Source organism: Echiichthys vipera (assembly GCF_963691815.1).
Source record: "Echiichthys vipera genome assembly, chromosome: 2".
Classification (NCBI taxonomy): domain Eukaryota; kingdom Metazoa; phylum Chordata; class Actinopteri; order Perciformes; family Trachinidae; genus Echiichthys; species Echiichthys vipera.
In genome coordinates, this window is record NC_139827.1 from 25,272,176 (window position 1) to 25,297,926 (window position 25,751).

Genomic DNA, 25,751 nt, shown 5'->3' on the forward strand with positions numbered 1-25,751 from the left:
AGCAGAAATAAACCAAATATTTTGGCAAACACAAATGTGGGTTTAGGATTGTCAGTGTGGTAAACACAGGGTTGAGTCCCAACACTAATCTAATTTCTAATGGGCAAAAGAGGGCATATATCCATCGACTACGTCATCCACTTATATTAAATAGAAATTGTGCAAAAAGACAACCAGAAAGGAAAGATAATACTGTGAATCAACTATTACACAGGAATATTAATGTCGTAAGAGCTGGTAATGTTACTAAAGCTGGGTTAAAAAAAACAACAACACAAAAATAAGAACCAAATATGTTTTATATACACCTTAACATTGCTGTAGGTCGTCAGTGGAATAAAATGCAAACATATTATCTGACAATGACTTAAAATGGAGCACCACCTGAATTAACAATTCCAATATATTATTTCCATGGCCTATGAACGTTCAATCAGTGATAATGAACATGAGCAACTCTCTCTCAAAGCCAGAAACCACAACAGTAAGTCTCAAACTTATTATAGTACAAAGTCTGGAGCTGCTCCATAGTCAATGAATGGGAGACTGATGTTTGTTTTCCTTTTTTATACCCAAATTAACTTTATTTACAAATTATCAGTATTTCTCAATTCAATGTCTATGGAGCAGCTCCACACTTTATACTTGAAGACATCACACATTTGAGCTTTAGAACTCTAGCTTTTGGATTTGGAAGAAAGTTGTTTATGTTTTCTAATATCTTTGGACTTAGAGTAGACCGTAGGAATAACATGTAGGAATTCTGAAAACGGGCGTAGTTTTCCCTTTAAATTGTGTGCTTCTGTTGATGTGAGGAAAAGCCTTCTTGCCGCTACCTGCTTTAACTGAATGACACAATATTCAATGATGCAACAGCTGCTTTCATGCAATCGTGAGCAGCTTGTCCTTCTCCTCCAGCCCGGCTGCATTTTGACTCTGCTCATTGTCCATGTTGAGGAGTGTTTGTGGTGTGGTAGGAGTGGTCTCCTGGTGCTCAAGTGGACAGTTTTGCACCAGAGATGGATTCAAACAGAGGAAGGTCTGGTTGTTGTCAAGGGCATCCAGACTGGTCATGGCCGTGACCACAGAATCACTGAAGATTGTGTTTGAGAATACTGAGTTGAAAGTGAACGCAGAGCCAAAAAGTGACTCCTGCACGGGGGATTTGGGGCCGTCTGTGGGCACAACAACTTTTGGGTCTCTGGGAGGTTTGACTGGAGGACTGGACTCTGTCTCTGCTTCAGATTGGCTCGCTGCTTCTTTCTGATTACTGCTCTCAAAGAGCGGGTCAGTCTTGACAGTCACCCTGCAGTCGCTGTTTACACTGGAACGTCGGGACGATCCCTCTGCGGTGGAAATGACGCTGCTCGCCCGGGGGAGACTTTTCGGCGACCTTGACCCTTTCAGTCGCCCCTCTTTCGCCAGAGGGGTGGAGAAGCAGTTGAGGCAGCCTGACATTGAGGATGACTTGCCCTGAACATACAGCACAGCGATAGGGGAACAGGCTAAGGCTCGGGTAGTTTCAGCTTTGCTCAAGCTAGATTTTGAATTCATCCCATTGAGCTCTGGGTTCATTCTGACTGTGCCAGCTGAATCTGACGAGCGACGCATCACTTTCCCTCTTGAACCCCTTCGGATGCTCTTTGTTCCCCTTGTGAGCCAGAAGTCCTGAGAGAGCCCAGGGTTTTTCTGTTTTGGTGTAGACTGGATGTCTGAATTGTGGCTGTTGGTGACAGGCAGGGTAGAGGCTTTCTCCTTGTGCTGCTGCGTCTGTGTGTGTTGGGGGGTGGAGGTATCACTGGGGGGCTGGAAGGAGGAGGAGGAGGAACGGTGTGATGGAGGATGCTGGACAGGGCTGCTGCCATTTGACCATGGCTCATTTTCCATGCTCATGCTGAACTCACCGCTGCTCTCACTTTGGGCTCGACTTTGGACACCATTCAGCCCTGGAAAGAGATTATGAAGTTACAATACAGGTATAAATATGAGGTACTTTCTACATTTGTCTGACAGCTTTAGTTACTTTTCAGATTATTGTTCTTCATCATCTTCATGTCCATTGAAAACCATGTATCTCCATGTGATGATTTTTGATGTATGGTTCTCACAGGACAGTGAAGCTACAAACATATGATGATCTTACAGTATATGATACACTGCTGTAGATTAAACTACCCAACAGTTTAAATGAGGATGCCTTAAACGTGCACAATAATAACATACAAATAAAAACAGCAGGAATACAAATCCAAAAAAATTATGTGCAATAGATGATAATACTTACATACTTATGTATGGTGTTAGTACTTTAACTTAAGTAAATAAACTGAGTATTTCTCCCACCACTGCTTCTATCATGAAACATATTCTTAATAACCAACAGGGAGCAGCAGAGTCAAGTCTTTCTACGACAGTTGTTGGCCTCTGTGGTCAGCATAGAGATTAATACGAAACAAGGTCATGATTGCAATTTGATGGATTTGCTCTAATTCCTGAGCTGGTAATACATCTGTATGCTTGCTGAATCCTCTAAACGAGTATCCGCAGGGCTTTACCGTGATTTTGCAGCTCGTCGTTGTCCTCGAATCCAGATGGCACACAGCTATCATTTGAATCCTTGTCTGTGGGGCAAGAAATTAGAAAATACTCAATGGTCATAAGTGACTGACACTTTTTAACACTTCTAGCTTTTATATGCTTCAAAGGAAAAAAAGCATACGAGAGCGTCGTCTTTGAGCTGCGCTCTATTCTAGCATCTGTCTAATGAAGATGACATCAAGCAAAAACAGTGGCTCATGAATGCCTCTACCTGTCACCCAGAGCTCAGAAACATCTGGGACAGTGTCGGTGGTGTCAGTGGTTGTGATGGTGACATGGCCAGATGGTAGAGTGGTGGGCGGATTAAGGTGGAGGATGGACAAGATGGATGTGGTAAGGGATGAGGACAATGTGTTCTTCCTGTTCTTCTCCACATCAGTCTTTGACCCTTTCAGCTGCTCTGAGCTGTCTGCCCACTGCTCCTCCTCGAACAGGGCAGAGGGGTGCGCCAAGCTGCTTAGGGCTGCATTGTTGGACCAAGGAGTGGAAGAAGTATGGATGAGGGAGGGGGATAGACAGGTGAACTGTTCATGGAGATTAAGAGGCATTTTCTGTTCTACCGTGTGGAAAACATGGGGACAGGGGTGGTTTGCTTTCTCCATAGACCACACAACCGCCTAGAATTGTGCATTTATACTGTTACTCCCTAGAGTGCAGCTGGCTTCTGGTAGGGTAGAGCTCATGCAGTACCATCTGCAATGCAGCATTTCTTTGACCTCTGATAAAATACCCAAAATTGTATTCAAATAAAGCCACTCTGTGAGAAAATGTCTGCTGCAGATGCTTAAATATGTAATATCATATATACAGTAATTTAGTTAAAGCTCTCATATTCTGCTAATTTTCAAGTTCATACTTGTATTTTGGGTTTCTACTAGACCATGTTTACACACTTCAATGTAGAAAAAACAAACTATTTTTGTAAACATTATTTTTGTCATAGGGTCTGTCTGAATACACCTGTATTCACCCTCTGTCTGAAACGTTCCGTTTTAGCGCCTGTCTCTTTAAGACCCCTCTCCGGAAATGCCCAGTCTGCTATGACTGGTCAGTGTTTCTGCCCATCTGTGCTCTCTGTGTCTCTGCTTTGTCATTGCAGCAGGGGAATAACTGTAACGTCACAGTAGTGGCATTTTCTACCTATATTTAGTGTAGTTGTGACATCATAACTGTACAGAAGTCCTGAAGACAGTTTCTTAATACAGGCTGTGTGCATTTCTCTGTATTAAGCGTTTCGACACTTTCACAGTAATTATACCTTGACCAGCTTTATAATAATAACAAAATCTTGCTTTTTACAATATGGGCCATTTAAGTTAGTGTGGTGAAATGAGGTTGGCATGGATGGGCATATTATTAATATATGATTTTACACCTGCTAGGAAGCATCGTTGCTGAAAATGATTAATCCTACTCAAACTATAGTTACTTTGGTGTTATGGCACGACTAGAAAAAAATAAAGCATAGATACACTTAGTATTTCCAAGTAAGCAGTAAAATAAAAGGCTACAGTCACGATTAGGGTAGACAGCGGACCACAGTCTTTCTTACACATGGAACGACGGAAGAGGGACTTGACTTTGTCTCTGTCCTTCAGCCTGTTCCGCATTCGGGGAAACATTTTGGTGGCTATTTAACAGCAAAGTGCGGCCACAGGGGAGGTAGACAGAGGAATTGATGCAAGCAGAGAGGGGTGTAGGGGAGGGAAGAGGTAGGAAAGGAAGGAAAAGACAAAGGAAGGCAGGAGTGAAGAAATACATTAAGAGACAAGAAAGACACAGGAAAGACATATTGAGGACTGTTGATGAAACTTCACACACACATGCTTCACAACAAATGAATCTTTGGACATGACACACATATTTTTAAACACATTGCAATAACAACATTATTTATATTTTTATTACACAGTTTTACTTTAAAAGCCATTTATTTGAGTTTTCCAGTTTCCTTGAAACATGCTGAGGTGGAGGGAGAAGTCTTACAAATGCAGCTTCATGTACAGCTGTGGCTATCCGTTCGCCCTCGCTGATCTGTCCTCTGGCTGTGGCCTGGACCTTACATGAACTAACTCTTGAATTATCTTTGTGCCCTGCTTCTGATGAGGACTTTACTCTCTGGTCTATGTTCGGAGCAGTGAAGGGGGGACTTTGGTATTTTGATGATACCGGTGCCGCCAAGTCAAAAGGGGATGATCTGGCGAATTCAAGAAGTTCATACTCACTGCTGTTACGTTGGGGTGAGATGGCATCACCTGCTGAGGTGAAGGCCAAGCCTCCAGAACCATCTGAGCTGATGAAGGAGGTGTTGTCGTGACAGGGGAGGTGTGGCTCAGTAACACCTGAGTGTGTGGGTGTGGGTGGGCGGTCGGGGCCATGCTCACGGCTATTGGATTTAATCAACTTCTTCAGTTTCAGAGTGATCCAGTTTCCACGTCTGTGAAAGGGCAGATTTGCAAGAAATCAATCAATTAACAATCATGCAGGGGTGAAGTAGACCACGAATGGATGTTAATGTTTGTTTGATATTCAGATTAAATAATTGAACATATAAAATATGGACGTAGTCACTGTGATGTCACCCATAGGTTTTTGAGGAGTGTGGGTGACATCATGGCAGTGCCTGACGCCGCCTAACTCCTGGCTGATCCAGATAGAGGCAGAGAGGTGGAGAGTGGGTGAAGCTGAGGTGGCCCAAATCAAGCCTACAGTCTGTGCTCGCTGTGGCCAGCTCTTAATTATACATACTTTAAGCCTTAATACAATTGAAACGGGTGAGTTATATTAAAAAAACAGGGAAATTAGCTAAAGAGACCAAAAACGTTTCTACAAGGCGGTAAATATGTTTATTTCTGCTGTCAGTTGTGCATTTTAACATGGGGGTCTATGGGGATTGGCCTGCTTTTGGAGCCAGCCTCAAGTGTCCATTCCAGGAACTGCAGTTTTTGGAACTTCAGAGCTTGGTCACCAATGGATGCTGTTATCAATATTTCTATGTCAACAATTCTGCAATTCCTCTCAGCTTTACGGAATGTTTTTGCATCTTGCACGTCATTGTTTCGGTTTAACGCCTCACATCTTTTCTGTTTTGGTTCAAAAACAATTAGCAAGTTGTCCTGCTGTACAGATATACAGAGAACTGGAGCTCACTGACTACACTATGAATATTTCTTGATTGATCAAATAACTGTGTATATGACCTGTAATGCGTGTGAGGTGAAATGACATAACGTGAGAATCTTGTCAATTAGATAACTACCATATAGTGATCAAAATGTATAGAGTGCTAGACCCATGCAGGTTGTTTTACCATAGTAATGCTAAACAAGTCATAGTCATCTTTATTACAGGCTTACTACTTGACTTACCTGCGAGGAGGCGATGGCTCATAAAACTTGTACTGGTCCATGATTTTTTCCTCCAGCTTCTCCTTCTGCCTCCTCAAATCATTAAGCTTGTCACTGAACAAAAGATAGGTACATATACCATAATTTATAAATGAGGGCCTGCTGTTGATTAGCCTATATGCCATTAGTGTTGTATGCTGTAAATCAATACATAGACCCTATTTAACGCCACATTATCTTGTCATTTGCTTACATATATTGTCGCTCTTCAACATGAAACAGATCCTTGCTCTCCATGGTCTGCTCCAGCAAGGTTCGGTTCTGTAGCATCAAGGTCTCAATCTGGCCGAGCAGGTGACGGTTCTCTTCCTCCAGGTTGCCCTTCAACTGGCCCAGCAGCTACACATCACATAGACAGTCAGCCATTTGCGCAAATGTATGTAAAACACACATCATCATGCAATAGTTAAAACTAAATAGTGCTCGACTATTTCTAAAGCCAGCTTATTAATTAGTTAATTAAGGGCCTATGTAGCCCCATCTCTAAAAAAGTGTTTGCCCAGAGTGTGCTGAGATAAATATATATGGTTGAATAGGCAACACCACACAAGCTCAACCTTCTGCATGCCAATACCTCACACTGGTTGGTAAGCTTTGTGGACGTGATGTCCAGCTGCTGAAACTCCTTCTTGAGTTTGGAGAAGTCGGCCTCCAGCCAGGTGTGCTCCAGCTTGGCCTCATTCAGATGGCTCTTTAGCTGCTTGTGATCTGCCGTCAGCAATTCGTTGTCGTTAAGAAGCTGGCGGTATGTCTGGTTCAACCTTAAAAAAAAAGAAGATGCAGTGATGTTTATCTCCTTGTATAAGCCCACATGCATGCATTCGTCTGGGTGTGCATTGGTGTGTACGTGCTCAAGCAGGTGCATGCTAGTGCCTCCTCACCAATCCTTCTCGTCACGGAGCCTGCAACATTCAGCAGCAGTGGTCCTGTGCTGTTCTTTCTCCAGAGCTATCCTCATCTGCTCTTCCTTCAAGGCTTTCTCTAGGTCTTCAAGCTTGGTCCGCTGCTGCAACAGGCTATTGTACCTAAAGAAAATACCATCACACACACATGAACATGCACTAAAAAATCATGAACACCCATGAGCATGAGGGCTCTCCACATGTCATGACTAAAAATCCTTTCCCTCACCTGTCCTGCAGTGTACGGTGCTCCAACTCCAGTGTGCGATGGGCGTTTTTCACACAGCCATGCTTGCCCATCAGGGCTTCGTACTCCATGGCTTGCCGCTCATGCAGAGCAGCAAGCCGCTCATGATCTCTTAATAGCTGCTCGTGAACACTGCGCAGCTCTTCCCGCTCCCGCATGGCACTGTCCCGCTCACTTTCAGTTCCTGACTGCTGCTGCTGCAGCTGAGCATTCTGGGCCAAGAGGGAGGCACTCTGTGAGTTCAGAGTCGATTTTTCCACCTGGAGAAGAAAGGGATTAAGGAGTTAATGTAGCATTTGAGCGTGTACTGCCTGCATACATACTGATGCAGAGGCTTGAATATACTTATGTGTATGTTAACAGAGAGTGTGTGTTGTAGTAACACCTGTAGGTTAGCGTTTTGCGTCTGCAGGGCTGTGTTGTTCTCCTGCAGTGAGGCAGCCTGCCTCTGCAGGGCGAGGATCTGAGCCTGCTGACTGTCACACTGACTCTCCAGCTGCTTCAGCTGGGCCTGCATAGCCTGGCGCTCTGCCGCCAGTGTCGCATTCTGGAGAGAAGAGAAGACTATTGAAAAAAAACAGGAGGCAGTGTAAACCTCCCCCAGCACATTGTTCAGTATATTTTGAAAGGTCCCATATCATGCTCATTTTCAGGTTCATACTTATATTTTGTGTTTCTACTAGAACATGTTTTCATGCTAATGTTCAAAAACACAGTGTTTTGCTCATTGTGTCCTGTATTCACTCTGTCTGAAACGCTCTATTTTAGCACCTGTCTCTTTAAGCCCCCACCAAAAAAGCAGTGTCTGCTCTGATTGGTCAGTATTTCCGGGTCTTCCACATCTGTGCTCTCTAGGTCTCTGCACCGTCATTGTAGCCAGGGAATGACTGTAACAGCCATAGCAGCACTTTCTACCTCTATATAGTATAGTTATGACATCACAACTGTACAGAAGTCCTCGCAGCTCGTTTAATGACATAGTTTCTGAATACAGGCTGTTTGAATTTCTTTGTGGATTGAGCCTTTTGATACTTTCACAATATTTATATGGGTATGGAAATTTTACTTATTACAACATGGTGCCTTTAACATAAATCAACATTGAAAGCAAGCACTAGTGTTTTTCGAATGGTATTATTTTATAAAGTGGTCAACGGTCATCTGCTTTGATAAAGTCAACTCACATTCCTCTCCACTTCAATGAGACGGTCTTTGAGCTTCAGCAGTTCCTTGGTGGCCTCCTGGCTTTCACGTAGCCATTCACTCATATTCTTGCCTGTCTCTCTGGGAGGGGTGGAACATGATGTGGTCCACTCCTCCTCCTGCCTCTGTTGCAAGGCCTCATAGCTCAGCTTCACCTGTGGGGTAAAAGGTCAAACACTTGATTCTGTAGCTAAGTACAATATACTGTATGTTTTAAAGATAAATGTGAATTTAATGACATGACTTACAGTCTTCAGTTCTTGGCGTAGCTGCTGGTTCAGGGTGGAGGATTCCTGCATACGAGCCTCCAAAGCTGCCATCTTGTCATCTTTAATCCGAAGAGATTTTTTCAGAGACGACTCCAATTCTGACTCCAACATCTTGAATCTGCTGCACAGACGAAAGGAGGAATTTTGTTCCAACTGTGACATTATAAAACTCTAAATTTCTTATCATATTCACTTCAAAGGTTACAGGATTGGGAATCCAAGCAGTATGTAAGCACCTGTTGTCTGATGCCTCTTGTTTAGCTTGCTCTGCACTCTCCTGGTTCAAGACCTTCATTTCCAACTCATGCGCCAGCCTCTCCAGTTCATTGTCTCTCTGCTGGGTCTTCAGCTTTTCACTCACCAGCTCCTAAAGATGGATTTGATTCTTTTTTTAGATTCCCACATTATGTACATTTTCAGCTTCATACTTGTATTAAGGTTTCTACTAGAACATGTTTTACATGCTTTAGTGTTAAAAAAAACTGTGATATTTTCCTCATACTGTCTGTCTGAATACTTCTGTATTCACCCTCTGTCTCCGTTTGAGCATCTGTCTCTTTAAGCCAACCTGCTGAAAAAGCCCAGCCTGCACTGATTGGTCAGCGTTTCTGGGTCTTTGCATCGCTGCATCTGCACCGTCCTTACAGCTGGGGAATGACTGTAAGAACACTGTAGCTTCACTTTCCAGCTATATAAAGTACAAGTTGTGACATCGCAACTGTATAGAAGTCCTGGTTGAGCCTTTTGATGCTTTCACACTACACCTCAACCTGCTTTATAATCGAAATAGACATGGAAGTCTCACTTTTTACAATATGGGACCTTTAATTCTGAATATTTTTTTAATCTTTGGAGTTCTGGTGGCAAAGTTTTAACCAACATTGCAGTCAGTTAAATTACATACATTTTATTTGGGGTGAACTGCTTTTAAGGTTAGGAAATAATTAAAAATCCACAGAACCAAATGTTTTTTTTCCTTGACTATTATGTTAATCTACAGGCCGAAATATAAACCATAGAAACAAAATAGAGACAAAATAAAAAAACAGAAAACAATATAGAAATAGAATCAGCTGACCATTGCATTTGTAAGAGCCTTCATATAAGGATATATAATTACATTAGCAATAGAGGAATACTTTCCAAACATCTGGCAAAGTCCTGTCACTTTTGCAAAAGAAAATAAAAAAGGTACATTTTACAGTATTTTTACTTGCTTTTATCAAATTAAATTCAAAATAAATGTGTGTATTTAGAGTTTGGGGAGTTGTGGATCCTAGGTGTACAAGGATGTGCAGATAAAATCTAGCCAAAACGCTTGTGAAACACAGGCACACTGCTGCTGTACAGTGCATTATCAGTGAAACATCAAGGTAGCTCATGTATTCATTCAGTGTAAACAAGACTCCCCTCACCTCTCTGAGGGTGGCCAGGGTCCTCTGGTCGATAGCAGCTTGCTTGGTCAGTTCTCTGTTGTCTCTCTCTAGGCCTTTGACCCTCTCAGCAGTCTCCCTTAATCCCTCCACCTCCTTTACAAGAAAACGCATTTCCCTTTCCAGGCTGGCCATACAGACATTGCTGCTGTCTAAGTTGGCTTCCTGGATTTCAGCCTAAGATATAGGAAGGTAGAACAGTAGCCATTTTATGCGAGGGCAATGTAAGTTTTCCAAACATTATCCTATAGGTGAGCAACCGACATCTTGCCCTTATAAAACAAGCCCTACCTACCTGCTGGCGGAGTCGTCGACTCTCTTTCTCTAGCTGCCTCTTCTCCCTCTCCAGGACTGTGGTTTCTTGCTCCAGGCTTTGCTTCTCTGTTTCCAGTTGTTCAAGGCGCCGTGCAGAGATCCGCAATTCCTCCAAAGTGGCCTGCAGACTCTGGTTCTCTGCCTCCAGTTCCTGAACCTCTGCCTCCAGGCGCTGAACTTTACGGTCTAAAGAGATGTTGGGTGGTTAGAAAAAAATTAACTAATTAGTAATTGTATGATTGCACTGAAACTCTAATATTGATTTGATCTACAGAAGCTACCGGTGTTATCGAGGGAAGTCTGTAAATGCTGGTTAACTGTGTCCAGGGACCTGCACTTGGCCTCCATTCGCTGCGTGTGCTTGCTGGCATAGGAGAAACGTGTTGGCAGACCTGGGAAGATGCTGTCATGGCAGGGACTGCTGCCCTTTGAGCCAGGGGAGCGTTCACGTGATCCAACAAAACAACGGAGCCTATTGTGATTGTTTTCTAAGACTTCCAGATCAGACATCAGTTCTTTGAAATGATCCCCGTCTTCGCCTTCTAACTGTCCTTTCTCCTGAATATGAAGGTCTGGATTATCTGTGAGGAGGATCTCACTCTCGACTCCTTCCAGATCTTCTGCGTGAAGTGGCTGACGGCAGTTTGAGCCTCCTTTCAGCATCTGCTGTCTTGCTGTGCTGAGTGGGAATACATTAGTGTGGTTTTCTATATTTGAGCAGGTGGTTTGCAACTCTGTGGGTTCATCTGTTGATGCGGTACAGTTGTGGGTGCTACAGACCACCTGGCAGGCATTATGACACTCAAGGTAGTGGCCATTCTTGGGCTGTGTGCTATTGTAAATAGAGGCAGCTCTGAGCTCCTCTATGGTCCTAAAGAGACTTTGGTTCTCCTTCTCCAGCTTCAACATCCGACTGCGGGTCCGCTCACTCACCTCCTCACTCAGAGTCTGCTGGCCTGTACACAAACACATGGTGGCAATTAAATGAAGGAGAAGAGAACTTGAGACAGATAAAATGAAAGACTAGTTGTAAAAATTTAAAGGTGCCATTAGGCCCCTCATCGAGACAAATGTCATGTGGCGCATTTCAACAACGTTCACGCAAAACTGAAGCGACTGTCTTCAGTCACTTCAGGGTGTGGTTACGCCCGTGAGATGCGAGTCTGCACGGAACCGATGTAGATGGCTGCATAGATAAAAATGAGCATGTTTGTGAGCCGTGCAAGTAAAACGTGCTTGTGGTCTAGACAGGGGTTAAGATTTGTTCATGGATACCTTATTACACCCCGTTTCCAAACATGTTGGGACACTGAAAAAATATAAATTAAAAAAAGAAAGCAATGATTTGCAAATCATTGAAACCCCATATTTAATTAAAAATAGCACAAAGCCAGCACTTCAAATATTGAAACAGAAACATTTTATTGTTTTTGAAAAGTGTATCCCCAATTTGAAGCTGCTGCTGTGTTTACCATAGCTTTTCTGGATCTGTTTACGGTTTCCTCTTTGCATGGTAGAGTTCCAACTGTCATTTGTGGATGCAGATGAACTGTGTTCACAGACAATGGTCTTTGGAAGTGTTTCTGAGCCCTTATAGTGATGTCCAGTACACAATCTGGCTATTTTTAGTGTAGTGCTATCTGTGGGCCCAAAGATCACCAAAATCAAGTATTATCGGTGCATAGAAAGATTTATTTATTTTATGTGAATCTCGGTTAACCTCATTAATTGTGAGATGTTCCAAAAGCAGTTTTCTTTCAGCTTTTCACAACCTTTTCAGTCCTAATTTTTTTTTAAACATGTTGCTGGCATCAAATTCAAATTGGGCATATAATAAAAAATAAATAAATTGGCCAATTAGTAGCAGAAGGTATAGGGATATATAGTGTTTTAGATTTTAAACTTTGTCACACATTATGATACTAAATATAACATTAATTCGATATACAATAATCCAACTTTAACGAAAAAGAATCACTTACATCGTAAATCATAGTTTGATCTAGTAAATGAGCTTATACTCTAGTTTCATTATGCAGAAACCTGAAAAATGCATCCATAAGTATTTCTGACCCTGATAAACTACTACTGTATGATCAGCTCTTACCCTGAGAGTTCTCAGTGGTCTTGGAAAGCTGCTCTAACTCCCAGCCCAGGTGCAGGGACTCCTCCATGCTCCTCCTTTGAGCCAAACACAGAGCCAGGTTCTCCTCCTGCAGCTCCTCGATGCGCCTCCGATCTGCCTCCCTCTCCTGAAGTGGAGACACAAAGTACCATCAGAGGTAAGAGAACTGTTTCTGTCCAGCTGCAGAAAGGATGATCATTAAATCTAAAAGAGGATTCAGGCTTCTAATGTTGAGTTCTAGATGTTCCTGAATTATACTGCCACAGACATTGTGTGCAGATGTCTGACCTCTTCCATGTCGTGGACCTGGGCCTTCAGCAGCAGACTGTGCTTCTCCAGCTGGTGGATCTTATCGGAGCGTGCTCTCCAGCCCGCCAACTGATCCTCCAACACCTCTTTGGTCTCCTGTAGCACCCTGTTATCCTCCTTTAGCTCCTGAAATACACAACAAAAAAACATCAATATGTGATTGTTGCATCAGAGTATTCAGGGATTCAGTTACAAGCATATATATATATATATAACAATAATAATAATAATAATAATAATATTAATAATAATATTAATAATAATTCATGGATTTCTAAGATGGCATCAACCTCCATTTTGGCCTTGTAGAACTCCTTTTTGTGCAGTTGCTCCCGGTAGCGACCCACTTCGCTCTCCAGCTTGTCCGCCTTTATAGCTCTCTCTCTCAGCGCATCCAGCTCGTCACGGTAGGTGCGGGCTGTGCGGGCCTCTACAAGCAACTGGGAGTTCTGGTAGAGGTTCAGACAGAGGCATAATTTGTAGCAAAAAAAATGTATGGAGCTCTGCATCATTCTCTCTTAATTAGTCCTGGAAGTCAGGGCTGTAGTCCGGACTCGAGACCACTTTTTTGAAGTCTTGCTCTTGTCTTGGTCTTGGACTCAGAATTGTCTTGGACTCGGCTATTAAGAACTTGTAAAGTTGCTACTGGCTGCTGCTGCTGCTGCAGTCGTCCACAATGTTGCCTACATTCTATGCACTGGTTAGTTTAATGTTAGAAGAAAGATCAATTTTGTTTATCCATCCCCACTCCTTGGTCACTATATTAGCATTGGAAAATGTTTATTATTATGCCTATTATGGTCTTGACCAGGACTCGATTTGCTCTGGACTCGGCCTTGACCTGGTTTCGATTAAATTGGTCTTGACTACAGCTGTAAGTATTTGAGTGTCACTTAGCATATGTCAGTGTCAGTTTGTTACAACATTTGGAGCTGCATTAATCAATGTTTTTATATATAAATAATAGATCAAATGAGTACCTGTATTGCGAAAGGTGATGAAACCATAGAGAATCACAGCAGTTTTTATTTTATTTTAGTGTTTGAGCCAATTCTTGCTACTTTACTGTTTATATTTATAATTTATTTATACTGTTACTTTACTATATGCTATTCCACATCTCTCATCAGCCTCATTTTGCAGCTGTTTTAAGCAACAAGCATGAAAACCCCCACTGTATGCTATCTGCCCAGCACCAAAGGGCATACAGACAAATTTAGCAACTATTGATAACTTTGATGGAGCATGCAGCAGCTAAAGAGCAAGATATTCCCCTCAGGAGTTGGTAAAGACAAAATCAGAGCTAAAAGGAAAGTCAATATTATATTTACTTGGACAGAAACACAACTCCAAATGAATGCTAACGCTGCTCTGTGTCTGCTGGATGAAGAGTAGGCAGCTATTTGCTAGCATGCTCAATAATATGTCAATGTTGTATTAGCTTGTTCCGCTGCCCAGAGTGGCTAAAAATATCAATGCTAACTTGTAGAGCCTCAAGGCTGTCAACAGAAAGATCTCCTGTTCAGACAAATCCATATAAGCTTTACTTGTATCTCTGCTTTAATCTGCTGTTATTAAGAACTGCTCAGCAGCAAAGTATGGTGTGCAATAATCTGTGTAATCTGCAGCGCGGTCAGGAGGTAACTGTGTGTCACCATCAGAAGGAGCTGCAATTTATTCTTTGTCTTTTCTAACTTCAAACCTCCTGTTGGATCCTCTTCAGCTCTGCCTCCATGTTCTCCAGCTCATGTCTGCTGTCCAACATCTGCTCACTTTTCTCCTCTCTGGTGGGGTCAGATGTCCAGTGCAGAAAGACAAGCAAACAGGCCCATTAGTGTGCTGCACTACTTACTAATTTTAAGCAATACATATATATATATATTTACATACACATACTTGATTCCAAAATAAAACTCCATCCCATTTTATTTTCTGTCCCACATCGTTGTCGAGTGTGGTTCAGATGTACATTTTATATACAGTGCAGTATATATACTGTGTATATATATACACAGTATATATACTGTGCACATGAAAGAACTGTCTAAGTCCGAGGCTATGTATAATGCTTTAAGTGATATTGTGTTTGCTCATAGGCAGCATGTGAATCTGGGCATACCAACAACAGAGAAAAATACAGCCGAGAAGATGGGATGGAGAGCAGCGACAGAACTGAGATCCTGAGCGGATCAGGGTTAGAGTGCGTAAGTGTGTGTGCAGTATCCGCTGAAATGCCAATGTGGGTCAGTGGTGGTGCACAGCCATGGAACCTGCCAAGCACGCAGTAATGTGGGCCAAACTCCCAGGGGCATCGCTTATCCTGTAGTATCTCTCTCTCTCTCTCTCGCTCTCTCTCTCTCTCTCTCTCTATTGGCAGTTTCCCAGAGGACAGGCTAACTCTGTACCAACCACCATCCTGAAGTGAAACTCGATACTACTTCACCAAGAGACAATATAAAACTCAACAATCACTTGGGAATGGGCAACTTCTCCAAGTGTGTATTTTTGATTACATGCTATTTGTGTTGTATTTAGATGTTTAAACACATTTTTCCCTTCTCCTGATATTGTATACTATATGTTGAACTTTAAAATATATATCAATATATATATAGATATATATTTACCATTATGATGTCTTGTTTAACAGCGTTCTGTTTTTTTTTTGTGTTTGCAAATAAAATAAACTGTTGGTTGCAACTGCTGGTACTTACAGTTCTTGTCTAAGTCGTCTGATCTTGGCCTTAGAGTCAGCCAGCTCCACCGCCAGGTGTTGCTGAGTCCCAGTCTGCTGCTGCTGCATGCTGGGAGAGTAGCTGCCGGACTGCGGGCTGGAGGGGCTATTGAGTAGACTAACCACACCATCCTTTTCCTGCATTAGCTCTGCTATAGTCTGCAAAAAGGACAGGTATTGACCGCCGATATTGACTCAAGTATTGTGCGAAGCTTGAGTGGGTATTGGTGACAACAGGGATTATCTATTCAATTGAATTCTTTATTATTATAATTTATTATTTTAATAAAAGTCAGTTTAACGGAAAAAAGTTTGGATCAGTGCATCCCCACCTAAAATTTGTGCACTCAGTAGAACTGTTGATTAAAACATTTTTACTATTGACAGAGAATCTTATGGACAGTTCATAGCCACTTTATACCTCCAGATGGGTGTCCCTCTGGTCCAGCACAAGCCGGAGCTGCGTGGCCATGTTCCTCGCTACGGCCTCCAGCTCATCTGGGTGCACCTCGCTGGACTCTAACCACTGCAGATCCAGCACATTCTCCTGACTGTGGGTCAACTGAACATGGGAAGGGACAGTCAGGGTAGCAGGGAAAATCTCAATATAATGTAAAAGAATACAAAGTGTCACAGGGATCCTCAGGATGCAGCCACAAAATTACACATAGTTGATTATTTTACTTACCAATAAATCCTTTCTACTTCTAGGGATTTCATATAAACTAATAAAAATGATATTTAACTAACAAGAAAAATATGCCATGTGACCAATGCTGGCGCCAAAGCCTACTGTATCTACAGTATTCTTTATTTGTCCCAGATAGGAGTACTACTATATACAAACAATACATACAATACAAACATTTTAAAGCTCACGTCATGTAAAATAAGATACCTCCTGAATATGTTCAGCTATGGCAGCTTTCGTGTCAAAGTCAAGCGTCTGGATCCTTTCGATGTACTCCTCTTTTTTCTCACACTGAAAATAAAAACAGATTTGGATCCCCAGCTCATGCAGTCAGTCAGCTTCAGCTTTCAGCACATATATCATCAGATAGTCAGGGTTTACCTGGACTGCACATCCCAACAGTAGCAGCAAAAGCTTCTTCATTTCCTCCTGACTTTGTTCTGTGGAGAAAAAAAAAGTTCATTACCTGAAATAGATCTTATCAGATGAAGTACTGACGGCTGCTGGCACGGATTTAAGTTGAATAGAGTGCTGGCTGGTGAATTTGGGTCACCACTTTCCAAAGCCTTGCCATCACAAGGCTGTGTGGTTATCAGATTGATAGAGTGCAATTGAATTAAAACTGTATCGGTAAGAGCTAAAGCAGTCTGATTGTCAGGAAATACTGATACAATTCCCAGTTTACTGTGTTTTCAGTGGTGGAAAGCCTCTTTCGGGAAAAAAATACTATGTGATTTTCATTGTTCACTATTTAGAAACAAAGATTATGACGCATTTTATATTGTTGCCATTTTTCATTATAAAGCAGGTCGAGGATCTGTATAAATACTGTGAAAGTATCCAAACACTCAATCCACAAAGAAATGCACACAGCCGGTATTCAGAAACTGTTTCTTTAAACAAGCCGTCAGGACTTCTGTACAGTTGTGATGTCACAAATATACTCCATATAGGTAGAAAGTGCCGCTACAGTGACGGTACAGTCATTCTCTGGCTACAATGATGGTGCGCAGATGCAGAGAGTGCAGAAGCAGAAGTCCGAGGAATGTTGACCAATCAGAAAATAATGTGGTTTTTTAACATTAAGACATGAAAACATGTTCTAGTAGTATGGATATAATGTAAATAAATAAACAAAATTTTCCTCTTTGATCTTTTAATTCAACCACTTTAGCAGTGACACTAAATCTATATTACTTATGTCCTAATCTTAGATAAATTATTGGAAATCAATGCAGTGCTTATTGAGTATCAGCAAACAGAGTAATCAGGCTTCCAATCACATACTGACTTAGCATCTACAATAGAGGGGAGAGATGAGGAATTAAAGAGCATACCACAGTAAGGAGTCCTGCCAAGCAGCAACACGTTTGGCAAAGGAATCATGATTAACTGTCTCAGATTATCCTGCAGAAAAATAGAAACAGAGAGGAACGAGGGAGATGGGAAAAAAAGAAAGATAAGCACATTTCAGGCCAAAGTGAAACAAGGACAGAATACAACACTTTCTGCAGTTGAGCCAAAGTGCTTGAATAGACAGGGGCGTATGTATGTACAGCACATAGCAGCTGCTTAAACACATGTATAGAAACATGGCCAAGAAATGGAGGAGCACTCTGAATGAGTAGATGACAGAGCCAGTTTCCCCGGTGCAGTGGTGAAATTCACTAGTGTTTGGTACAGCCTTCCATCAGGTTATAAGGGACTCGCATCATGCATATGTATTGTGTGCTGGTACATGTATGTGGTGTAATAGCGGTTGTTTATAGATCCTAATGAGGAAAAGTGACCCTGTAATCTGCAGGAAACTATTGTTAATTCCCATATGCAAGGAAAGCAACAATTGACTGGAATAATTTAGTCTTTGATGTAACACAGTCCACCCTGTCCCAACAGCCACATTTTCCAGTGACTGCCACTGTGACCCTTTAAGGAAAGTTTAACTGACTGGCCATGAATCTCCCATCATCCTCTCCTTTCTTAGCTTAAGTGTGATATTATGGATTGTGGAACTGAGAGCAAGTCTCTAATCTTTAGCGGTATTAGAGAACTCTGATTGGGAAACTTGTTTTAAAGAAGAAGGATGAAAGTGGAAATACTGTATGTAAGGGACTCCTCGCAGTAGCTTGAAAAAATAAAAATCAACAAACAGCATCTTACTGTATATACATTTTTTCAACTTGTTAGCATACCAGTTGCATTATTGTGATGCCTCTATCAATTTAAACCATAGTTTCTCCTTAATGTCACTTGTAAACTGTAGCATTTAATGGATTTTGAGAGGGTGCATCAAGACTCTTTAGCCACGCAAGCAGCACGGTTTTAATGGCAATGCTGACGCACAGGGCACACTTTCTGTCTGAGATGCACCGGGCTTCTAATGAGGTGCAGTGAGATGACACAGTATAAAGAGCAATAAACATCTACGAGGATAAAGGAGGTCAGGGTGGATGGATGGATCTAACAAACAAACAAACACAGGACTTTCACCCTGAACACAGCTGTTCATGTTTCACATGCAACCACAATCAACACTGACTTATTTTAACTTATACTTATCTAATGTCACATATACAATTTAAGTAACAAAGTTACTTTTTCTAAACCAAAAACCACTATATTTTCCTAAACCTAAGTCTATCCTACACATTGAAAATTATGCCAAAGGACTAACCAAAGTGTTAAAAAGTAACACACCTGACCAAGGTGCTGTATTTGACAAATTGGGAGTGAGAATGTGTTGGTTATTGTGTATATTCTTTACAATTCTGTACATTCATGGCCCCTAGAGAGTGAATCATACTGACTTTGGTGGTCCCTGACTTTTCCTCTAGTGCCACCAAGATGTTGACATTTGGGAGTTCACTAAAATATCTCAACAAGTATTGGATGGATTACCATGAATTTTAATACACACATTCAAGTTCTTTTCGGATATTGGAATTGTCTGACTTTTCATCTACCACCAACATCATGTCAAAATGATGTTATAATACTTGCAAAACTAATGATATTTCCATCAGCCTCAGATGTACTTTCTGTTTGGTGATGATTAGCAAATGCTAACACCCCAAACTAAGATGGGGAACATGGCAAACATTATACATGTCATTATCTCATCCATACCGGAAACCTAATCTGTTTTAACCTATCCCCTGACCAGTGGGCTATCTTGACCCAAACCATTCAATGTCAATGCCGGACCTCCACCATTTACGCACATGCATAGGCTAAAGATTGGGAGCCACAGTACCTGCTAAACATCAGCATGTTAGCATGTCATTTGAAACACTTTAGCATGCTGGGATAAGCATTTAGCTCAATGTATCATTGTACAAAAGCACAGAGCCACTAGCATGGCTGTAGAGACACTTCAGTCTTATTTATTAACCAGTAGAAAAGTCAAGTCCATCATTTGACATCACAACATAAAAATGCCCAAAATTGGAACTGAATATATGAGGTTTTCATATTACAGCAGTTAAAACACGCAAGACCTGCCCTACATCTACTTTTACACCAGTGTAGATTAAGAGGTATTTAATATGAGCAAAGACATAAATAAAAAGCTGTAGTCTGTGTCAGGCATGAATGCATTGTGATGTTTTTTCCTTCCTGTTCGGTCTATGGATAGAGAGCTGCATTGTGTGTGACATCAACATGGCTAGAAATAACCAAACTTTGAGTTTACCCAGAGTAACTACAGCTTGACTGTCCCATCCTCAGTGAAATTACTTTTCTGTGCTCTTAACAGAAGAAAGCTTAGCTTGAATTGTATAGTACTTAATACTTACTTTGCCACAGACAGCAAATCCAAGATTCAGCATCAGTAGTTTCTGCCCATGAATCTTGTGACTTTATGTGTCACTCTAAAGCTGTCTGTCTGTGTCTCTGACTGCAGCTTTACTGTGGCTCTCTGCTGTGCTCTAACCTCGCTCCTGTGCTGATTACACAGATGTGTACATGGCTGATATTTAGGGCATGCATCTTAAGAAGAACTAGTTGATCTGCTGTGACAAGTGCTACTAACTATCAGATTTGTGCATGCATGTGTGAGCCAGTATGTGCGTGATGGATAATGCAAAATTGAGGCAGAATCATGAAATCCAAGTAAAATGTTCAGATATCATAATCTAATATATAGAGAGATGGAGAGCTTAGCAGCGTGCAACCTGGATACAATATTTAGTATATGGCTGAGAAACAAGGGGAGGGAACATTCAAAACTCACCAGATAATACGTCTTGATTTGCTGGACAAGGAAGTTCAGGTTCGAGATCCTCTGACTTGGATCCCTGCTCACTTTGTTTGCACACTGAGGTGCAGCCGCGGGGTTTCTGAAGACAGGGCACAACATAAAGGCATTTTGCTCGACATTTCTGCTATTCACAAACAAACAATCGGTTGTCAGTGGAATGGAGTGAAAGGAAGCTGCAAGCTGGTAAAAGTCTTGGCTCAGGGATTGCCATGAAAACATGTATGAGGTCTCTATTCATTCCTAACTTTAGCCTGTGTGACGTCATTCCTTTCAGCCAACAAACCACACTGTTTTCGAGCCAAATGGGGTGGTATTAGACTTTCCAGCAGAAGGAAACCCTTTGGCTGAATTCTTGGGCTTTTGGTCTTGGGCCTAATGTAGTCTGGGGTTGAACTGTCATACATTATAGCTGAAATGCTATCATTCAGGAACCTTTGTGCAGTTATATAGGCCAAACTTCTCCTTTTTGCTTACAAAGTGATGGACTATTTGTACCACATCCTCATTAATTATTTTATAACTGGGGAAAGAGAGAGATCGATGGACGGCTGAAAGAGAGACATAAATGCTGCCTAGCTGCCCAGTACATCACATTTTATAGGGGTGTAAGAAAATATCAATACACTTGAGTATTGCAATATCATGTCTTGTGATAGGCTACTGTATTGATTCTCAAAAACACAGTTCTTTTTATTTTTAATGAACCCTCTAAAACCCGCAGGACAGAGAGAAATTGTTGGTATCATATGACACTAGACAACCTGAGGAATCCACTGGTACTGTCATACTAGCTTCTCTGGAAGGGGGGCTGAATAATGCTCCTAAGTTAGGCTACATTTGTGAAGAGAAAATGGCCATTTTGACAGGGTTTCCTTGACCTCTGACCTCAAGATATCTGAATGAAAATGGGCTCTATGGGTCTAGCGTAAATTGGTATACTTGCCTATCCTAAAAATGGTGTATTTATTTATTTCTGCATACTGGGGTCCATAAACAGCCTTGGGATGACATCAGCTGGGTCTGACTAGAAAACTAAGACTCTTGTGGATTCAATGAGCCCATTTGTATGCATGTGTGATGATGTTAGTCCCCATAGTAGCCATTTCATTGTAGTGAGAGCATTATGTCTTTTAAACTCCACCTCACTGTATACTGTATACCACGACAATTTTCCTATAATTAGATTTAAAAATAGCACAATTTAATAATAAAACAGTATCACAATATACTAAATCGTTAGCCTGGTACAATACATACTGTATTGCCAGATTCAGTCTCCATCTCTGTGTTGTTTGTCCAGTTTCTGTGGCTCCCCCCTCCCTTCCATCTGTGTGCCAGTGCCACTAAACACCAGCAACACGGCCCTAATCCCAGAGGGTCTCCCAATCCAGGAGATTATCCCGCCTCTCCCCCTCCCCTCCCCTCGGCGCAGCATTGTCTTGCATTTAGAGCTGGTTATTGTGACCCTTGGGGATAAGAGGGATGAATGGATACTGTAGACTTGGGGTGGCTAGACACCATTATCCACAAGTGCATTGGGTCATCAGTTTTTTCTTTAACCCTTCTGAAAAAGAGTTGCAACTCTTCATTTTCAGTTCTCCCATCCATGTCGGAATTTTCAATACATCCCATCATGAAGACCGAAGCCAGCAGGGTCTCGACACCTGTCAGCTCACACAAGTTTTTTCACTTTGTAAACTGCCAGAAGACCATCCGTTAGTGCTGGTTAAGGGTGAGGGTAAGTCCCCCAGAACATAAGGCACCCAAATCATAATCTCTTAAGTAGCATCTTGACAGTATCTATGATGTCCCTCATCTCTTGTCAGATCTGGTCCACAGTCTTTTTCTTCTAGGGGATGCCCCTCAGTTTCTGTAACTTTCATGCTAATTCTTATTTCTTTAAAAAAAAAAAATAGAAACCCTAACCTGTAAGTGATGAGGAAGTTGCATATAAAGACTGCTGCAGACTACAAAGCTCCCCTTTATTACTGCAGAGTGACAAAGCCAGTACTGTTGGTGCCTGGAGAAGAATGTCAGCAGATGCTCGATACTGTATCAGTAGCTGCTGAAGGCATGAGGGGAGAAGATACCTGGCCTAAATCTTAGAAAAATACTTAATTATGATGTTTTCTAATATTTAATATTTAATAACAAATAATCACAACATAATGACAAATGCTATATTAAGTCTATGACAGCCAGCAGCTTCAAAACACTCCACTAATCTGAACATCCATCTGGACACTCCATTGGAAATGTGACAAAGCAAATATAACATTTTAAGCAAAGCTGGGGCATGAAGTGACTTACATTTGTGTCATTATGTCATTCAAAAAGACTCCATCTAGTAATTCAGAAAAGTCCAACTGCATGCCCCCATCATGTGGCACGAATGTCTTCACCTGAATAACAAAGAGATTATGTAGGATGGTGATGACAGGTTGATACATCACAGTGCTTGCAGGGAATGAGAGCCTTCTGTATTACTTACCCAAGTGACAAGTGGGCTCAGCATGAACTGATCAAGACAGGGCCGAAAAACTCCAACTTCCATCGTTACCAAGGTTGTGGGTGATAAATCTCAACAGAATATCCTAGCAGTGTCAATCAGCAAAAGACTGGTAGCAACCCAGCGGCAGCCTAACTACATTTTCTTCACAAGTGAGACAGTCCTGCACACCATATCGTCCCATCCATCTTATGTAAACTAGTTGAGCATTTCCTCTGCGGTTTGGATTGTCGGCGTTTTCACTCACATACTCCTCTTGCCACTACATCCACCACATCCGGCAGTTTAAACGTCACCAAGTCGGTGTTAGAGCACAGTGCAATCCGCATTTTGTCCCGCAACAACCACACAGACACAGACACACACACACACACACACGCACACGCACACACGCTCACATCCTCTTTGGTCCTCTGCTGCTGCAAAGGCATCCGTCAACTCCCCCTCCTCCTCCTCCTCCTGCTCCTCCTGCTCCCAGCTTCCCTGCTCGTCACAGAAAGAGTTAGCGCTGATGTATGCGGGACTTTTACAAATTTTTAACAAGTTACAATGTAGCCAAATGTTCTAATTCCTTTTAAAAACTCTGGTTTTTAAACACCAGGACATGAAATACTTCCTCCAGTCGGATAGGCTCGTGGCCTAGTTTGAAGCCAGCGCAGCAGAAGTGTTAATGGAGCAATCTAAAATAATCTGTCACCATGGCAACGGCGCCCCGCCCCTCCCCAATCAGCAGCAGCCCGTTTCACAGCAACGCAGCTGCTAGCACACACTTCGACGTTAGCCATTTAGCTAAAGATGATGTTTTGTTAGCTTGTCATAATTAAAATATGATGTATAATGTTCAACAACTTTTTGTGCAGTTTTAAAAAAAGGAGAAGATAATTTAGCCTTTTTTAATTTCCAATTTAGCCACACTTGACTGGATAAACAACTAAAAGCATTAACAAAGCGTCACCACCCTCAACATGGGTAGCCTTTATGATGTAGCCAAATATGTAAATATATATATTTTGGACCAAAACGATTTGGTTGAGCTCGTTGAGCCTGTTCATCACTAATAAAAACAAACTGAATTTAAAAAAAAGTATACTTTATCCCAGACTGATACCCATGAATGTGATGAGGTTCTTCCCTATGAACTCTTCTGTGGTTGTCAAAGGCTGGCAGCTTGTGATGGTGCTATGGCGCCCCCGTGTGTTAAAGACTGGAAGCAAATCTGTAGATCTTTCATAACAGCAGGCCTATTACAATGACAAGTTATATACAATATAATGATTTTACAGTGTACAAATAATGCACATAATGCCTTAAGATCAGTGTAGAGAATTAAACAGTTTTTATTTTGGTTGCCTCATAAACAGGGACATGTAAAAGTATTAAAGTTTTTTTTTTTTTTTTTTCATGAAATGAGCCCAGATTAAATGTATACAGTGATGTACAAAATGACTGAATAAAAAGCATACTACTGCCATTATCAATGCATTTATATGGACAATTGCTGGGAACACCGCTGTTTGTGTGAGTGTATGTTAGAGATGGAAACGGAAATTATATTAATTAAATATAAAAAAACACAAAATGATGGCTTCATGTAGGATTAGATTATTAATTATATATGCTCAAGGGGCAAATATACAAATATAAACAGCCCTTGATAAAAAAAATGTTAAAAGTATTTTATTTTATATAGCCTAACAATATAGCCTAGCAATAATGGAGGATGTAGTATGAGTGGTATTTTTGAAGTGTATGTGGTGAAAGCATCATCATTTGTGTGTGGGTTGTGTGTAGGCTATACTGTTTGCTAACACACCATGTAGGGTATTTTTTCAGTCATCTTGTTCTGCATTTTGTCTGCAAACCAGCAGCCAGAGTTGGTTCATGCAGTGAGTGTAGATGAAGTATCACACAAACTTCAAACAAAGCTAAATTCATGTGCTGGATTATATCTAATTTAGAGACACTGGAGTTGCTCTGTTGGTGACTCTAGCTTTTGTGGTGTTATTTTTCTCAAGTAAAGCCAAACTACGTCTTAAGGTATAAAAACTTTATTTTAAAAACAGCAAAGGGTTTTTCTGCTTAACCAAGGCCTCTCCCTGGCTTCAGATATCAGCCTGGCCATCAGCCAAGCTGTTATCTGCAAGCGCTGAGAACCAGAAAGAGCCCAGAGCCCCTCCCACACAAATCATTTATACGGCAATAAAGTTCACCAGCTAGTTGTGATTGGTTAAGAATATTGCTGAGGTGGTCCCTGGTCCAGGTCTTGGACCGTCCATCACTCCCAGATGAGCTCTCATTCGTTCACTGGTGCTGCACGAGTTGAGTCCCCTGCCCCTGGTCACACGGTTCCTCCAATGAACAGCCAGTTCCTGTAGAAAGAACCCACCATACTCTGTAACTGTCCACGTCCTGGGGCTGATCCCCTCTCATCTCACTGCACCTAATTTTAACCTGGGGCTTATCTGCAACATCCTTTAATTATGTGTGATCTGTGTTAAATTGATAATAATGTGAAAGCATGCAAAACCATTTTCTATATGTGCACAGTGAGTAATAATAACTCTTTAATTTTATGATGACAAAGATAAACACTTCATGTATAAAAATGTCCACACTTTGCAACAATGCAATATTTAAAATGTGTTTTGGGTGCAATTTGAGATGATTATATCATACACACTGACCTTATTAGATATGCCTGCCTGCCTGCCTGCATGCATATATTTCTTTATAATGACATTAAAACTTTGA

The 25,751-nt window shown here is 41.5% G+C and overlaps 1 protein-coding gene across 1 annotated transcript; it reads right to left on the reverse strand.

Annotated features, from left to right (window-relative positions):
* Positions 1-882: 882 nt before the first annotated feature.
* Positions 883-23,045, reverse strand: LOC310955453 (girdin-like; the record flags this gene model as incomplete). Its single annotated transcript, XM_083925271.1, has 29 exons — positions 883-1,946; positions 2,556-2,621; positions 2,810-3,061; positions 4,151-4,228; positions 4,824-5,035; positions 5,967-6,059; positions 6,199-6,344; positions 6,580-6,766; positions 6,887-7,030; positions 7,137-7,414; positions 7,540-7,701; positions 8,339-8,512; positions 8,606-8,747; positions 8,863-8,993; positions 10,042-10,236; positions 10,355-10,560; positions 10,656-11,330; positions 12,482-12,626; positions 12,788-12,934; positions 13,099-13,257; positions 14,511-14,592; positions 15,523-15,701; positions 15,964-16,104; positions 16,441-16,524; positions 16,615-16,673; positions 17,571-17,640; positions 20,465-20,570; positions 22,802-22,893; positions 22,983-23,045. 29 exons carry the CDS (start codon positions 23,043-23,045, stop codon positions 883-885), a joined length of 5,532 nt encoding a protein of 1,843 aa, XP_083781397.1.
* Between the last annotated feature and the right edge of the window lie 2,706 nt (positions 23,046-25,751).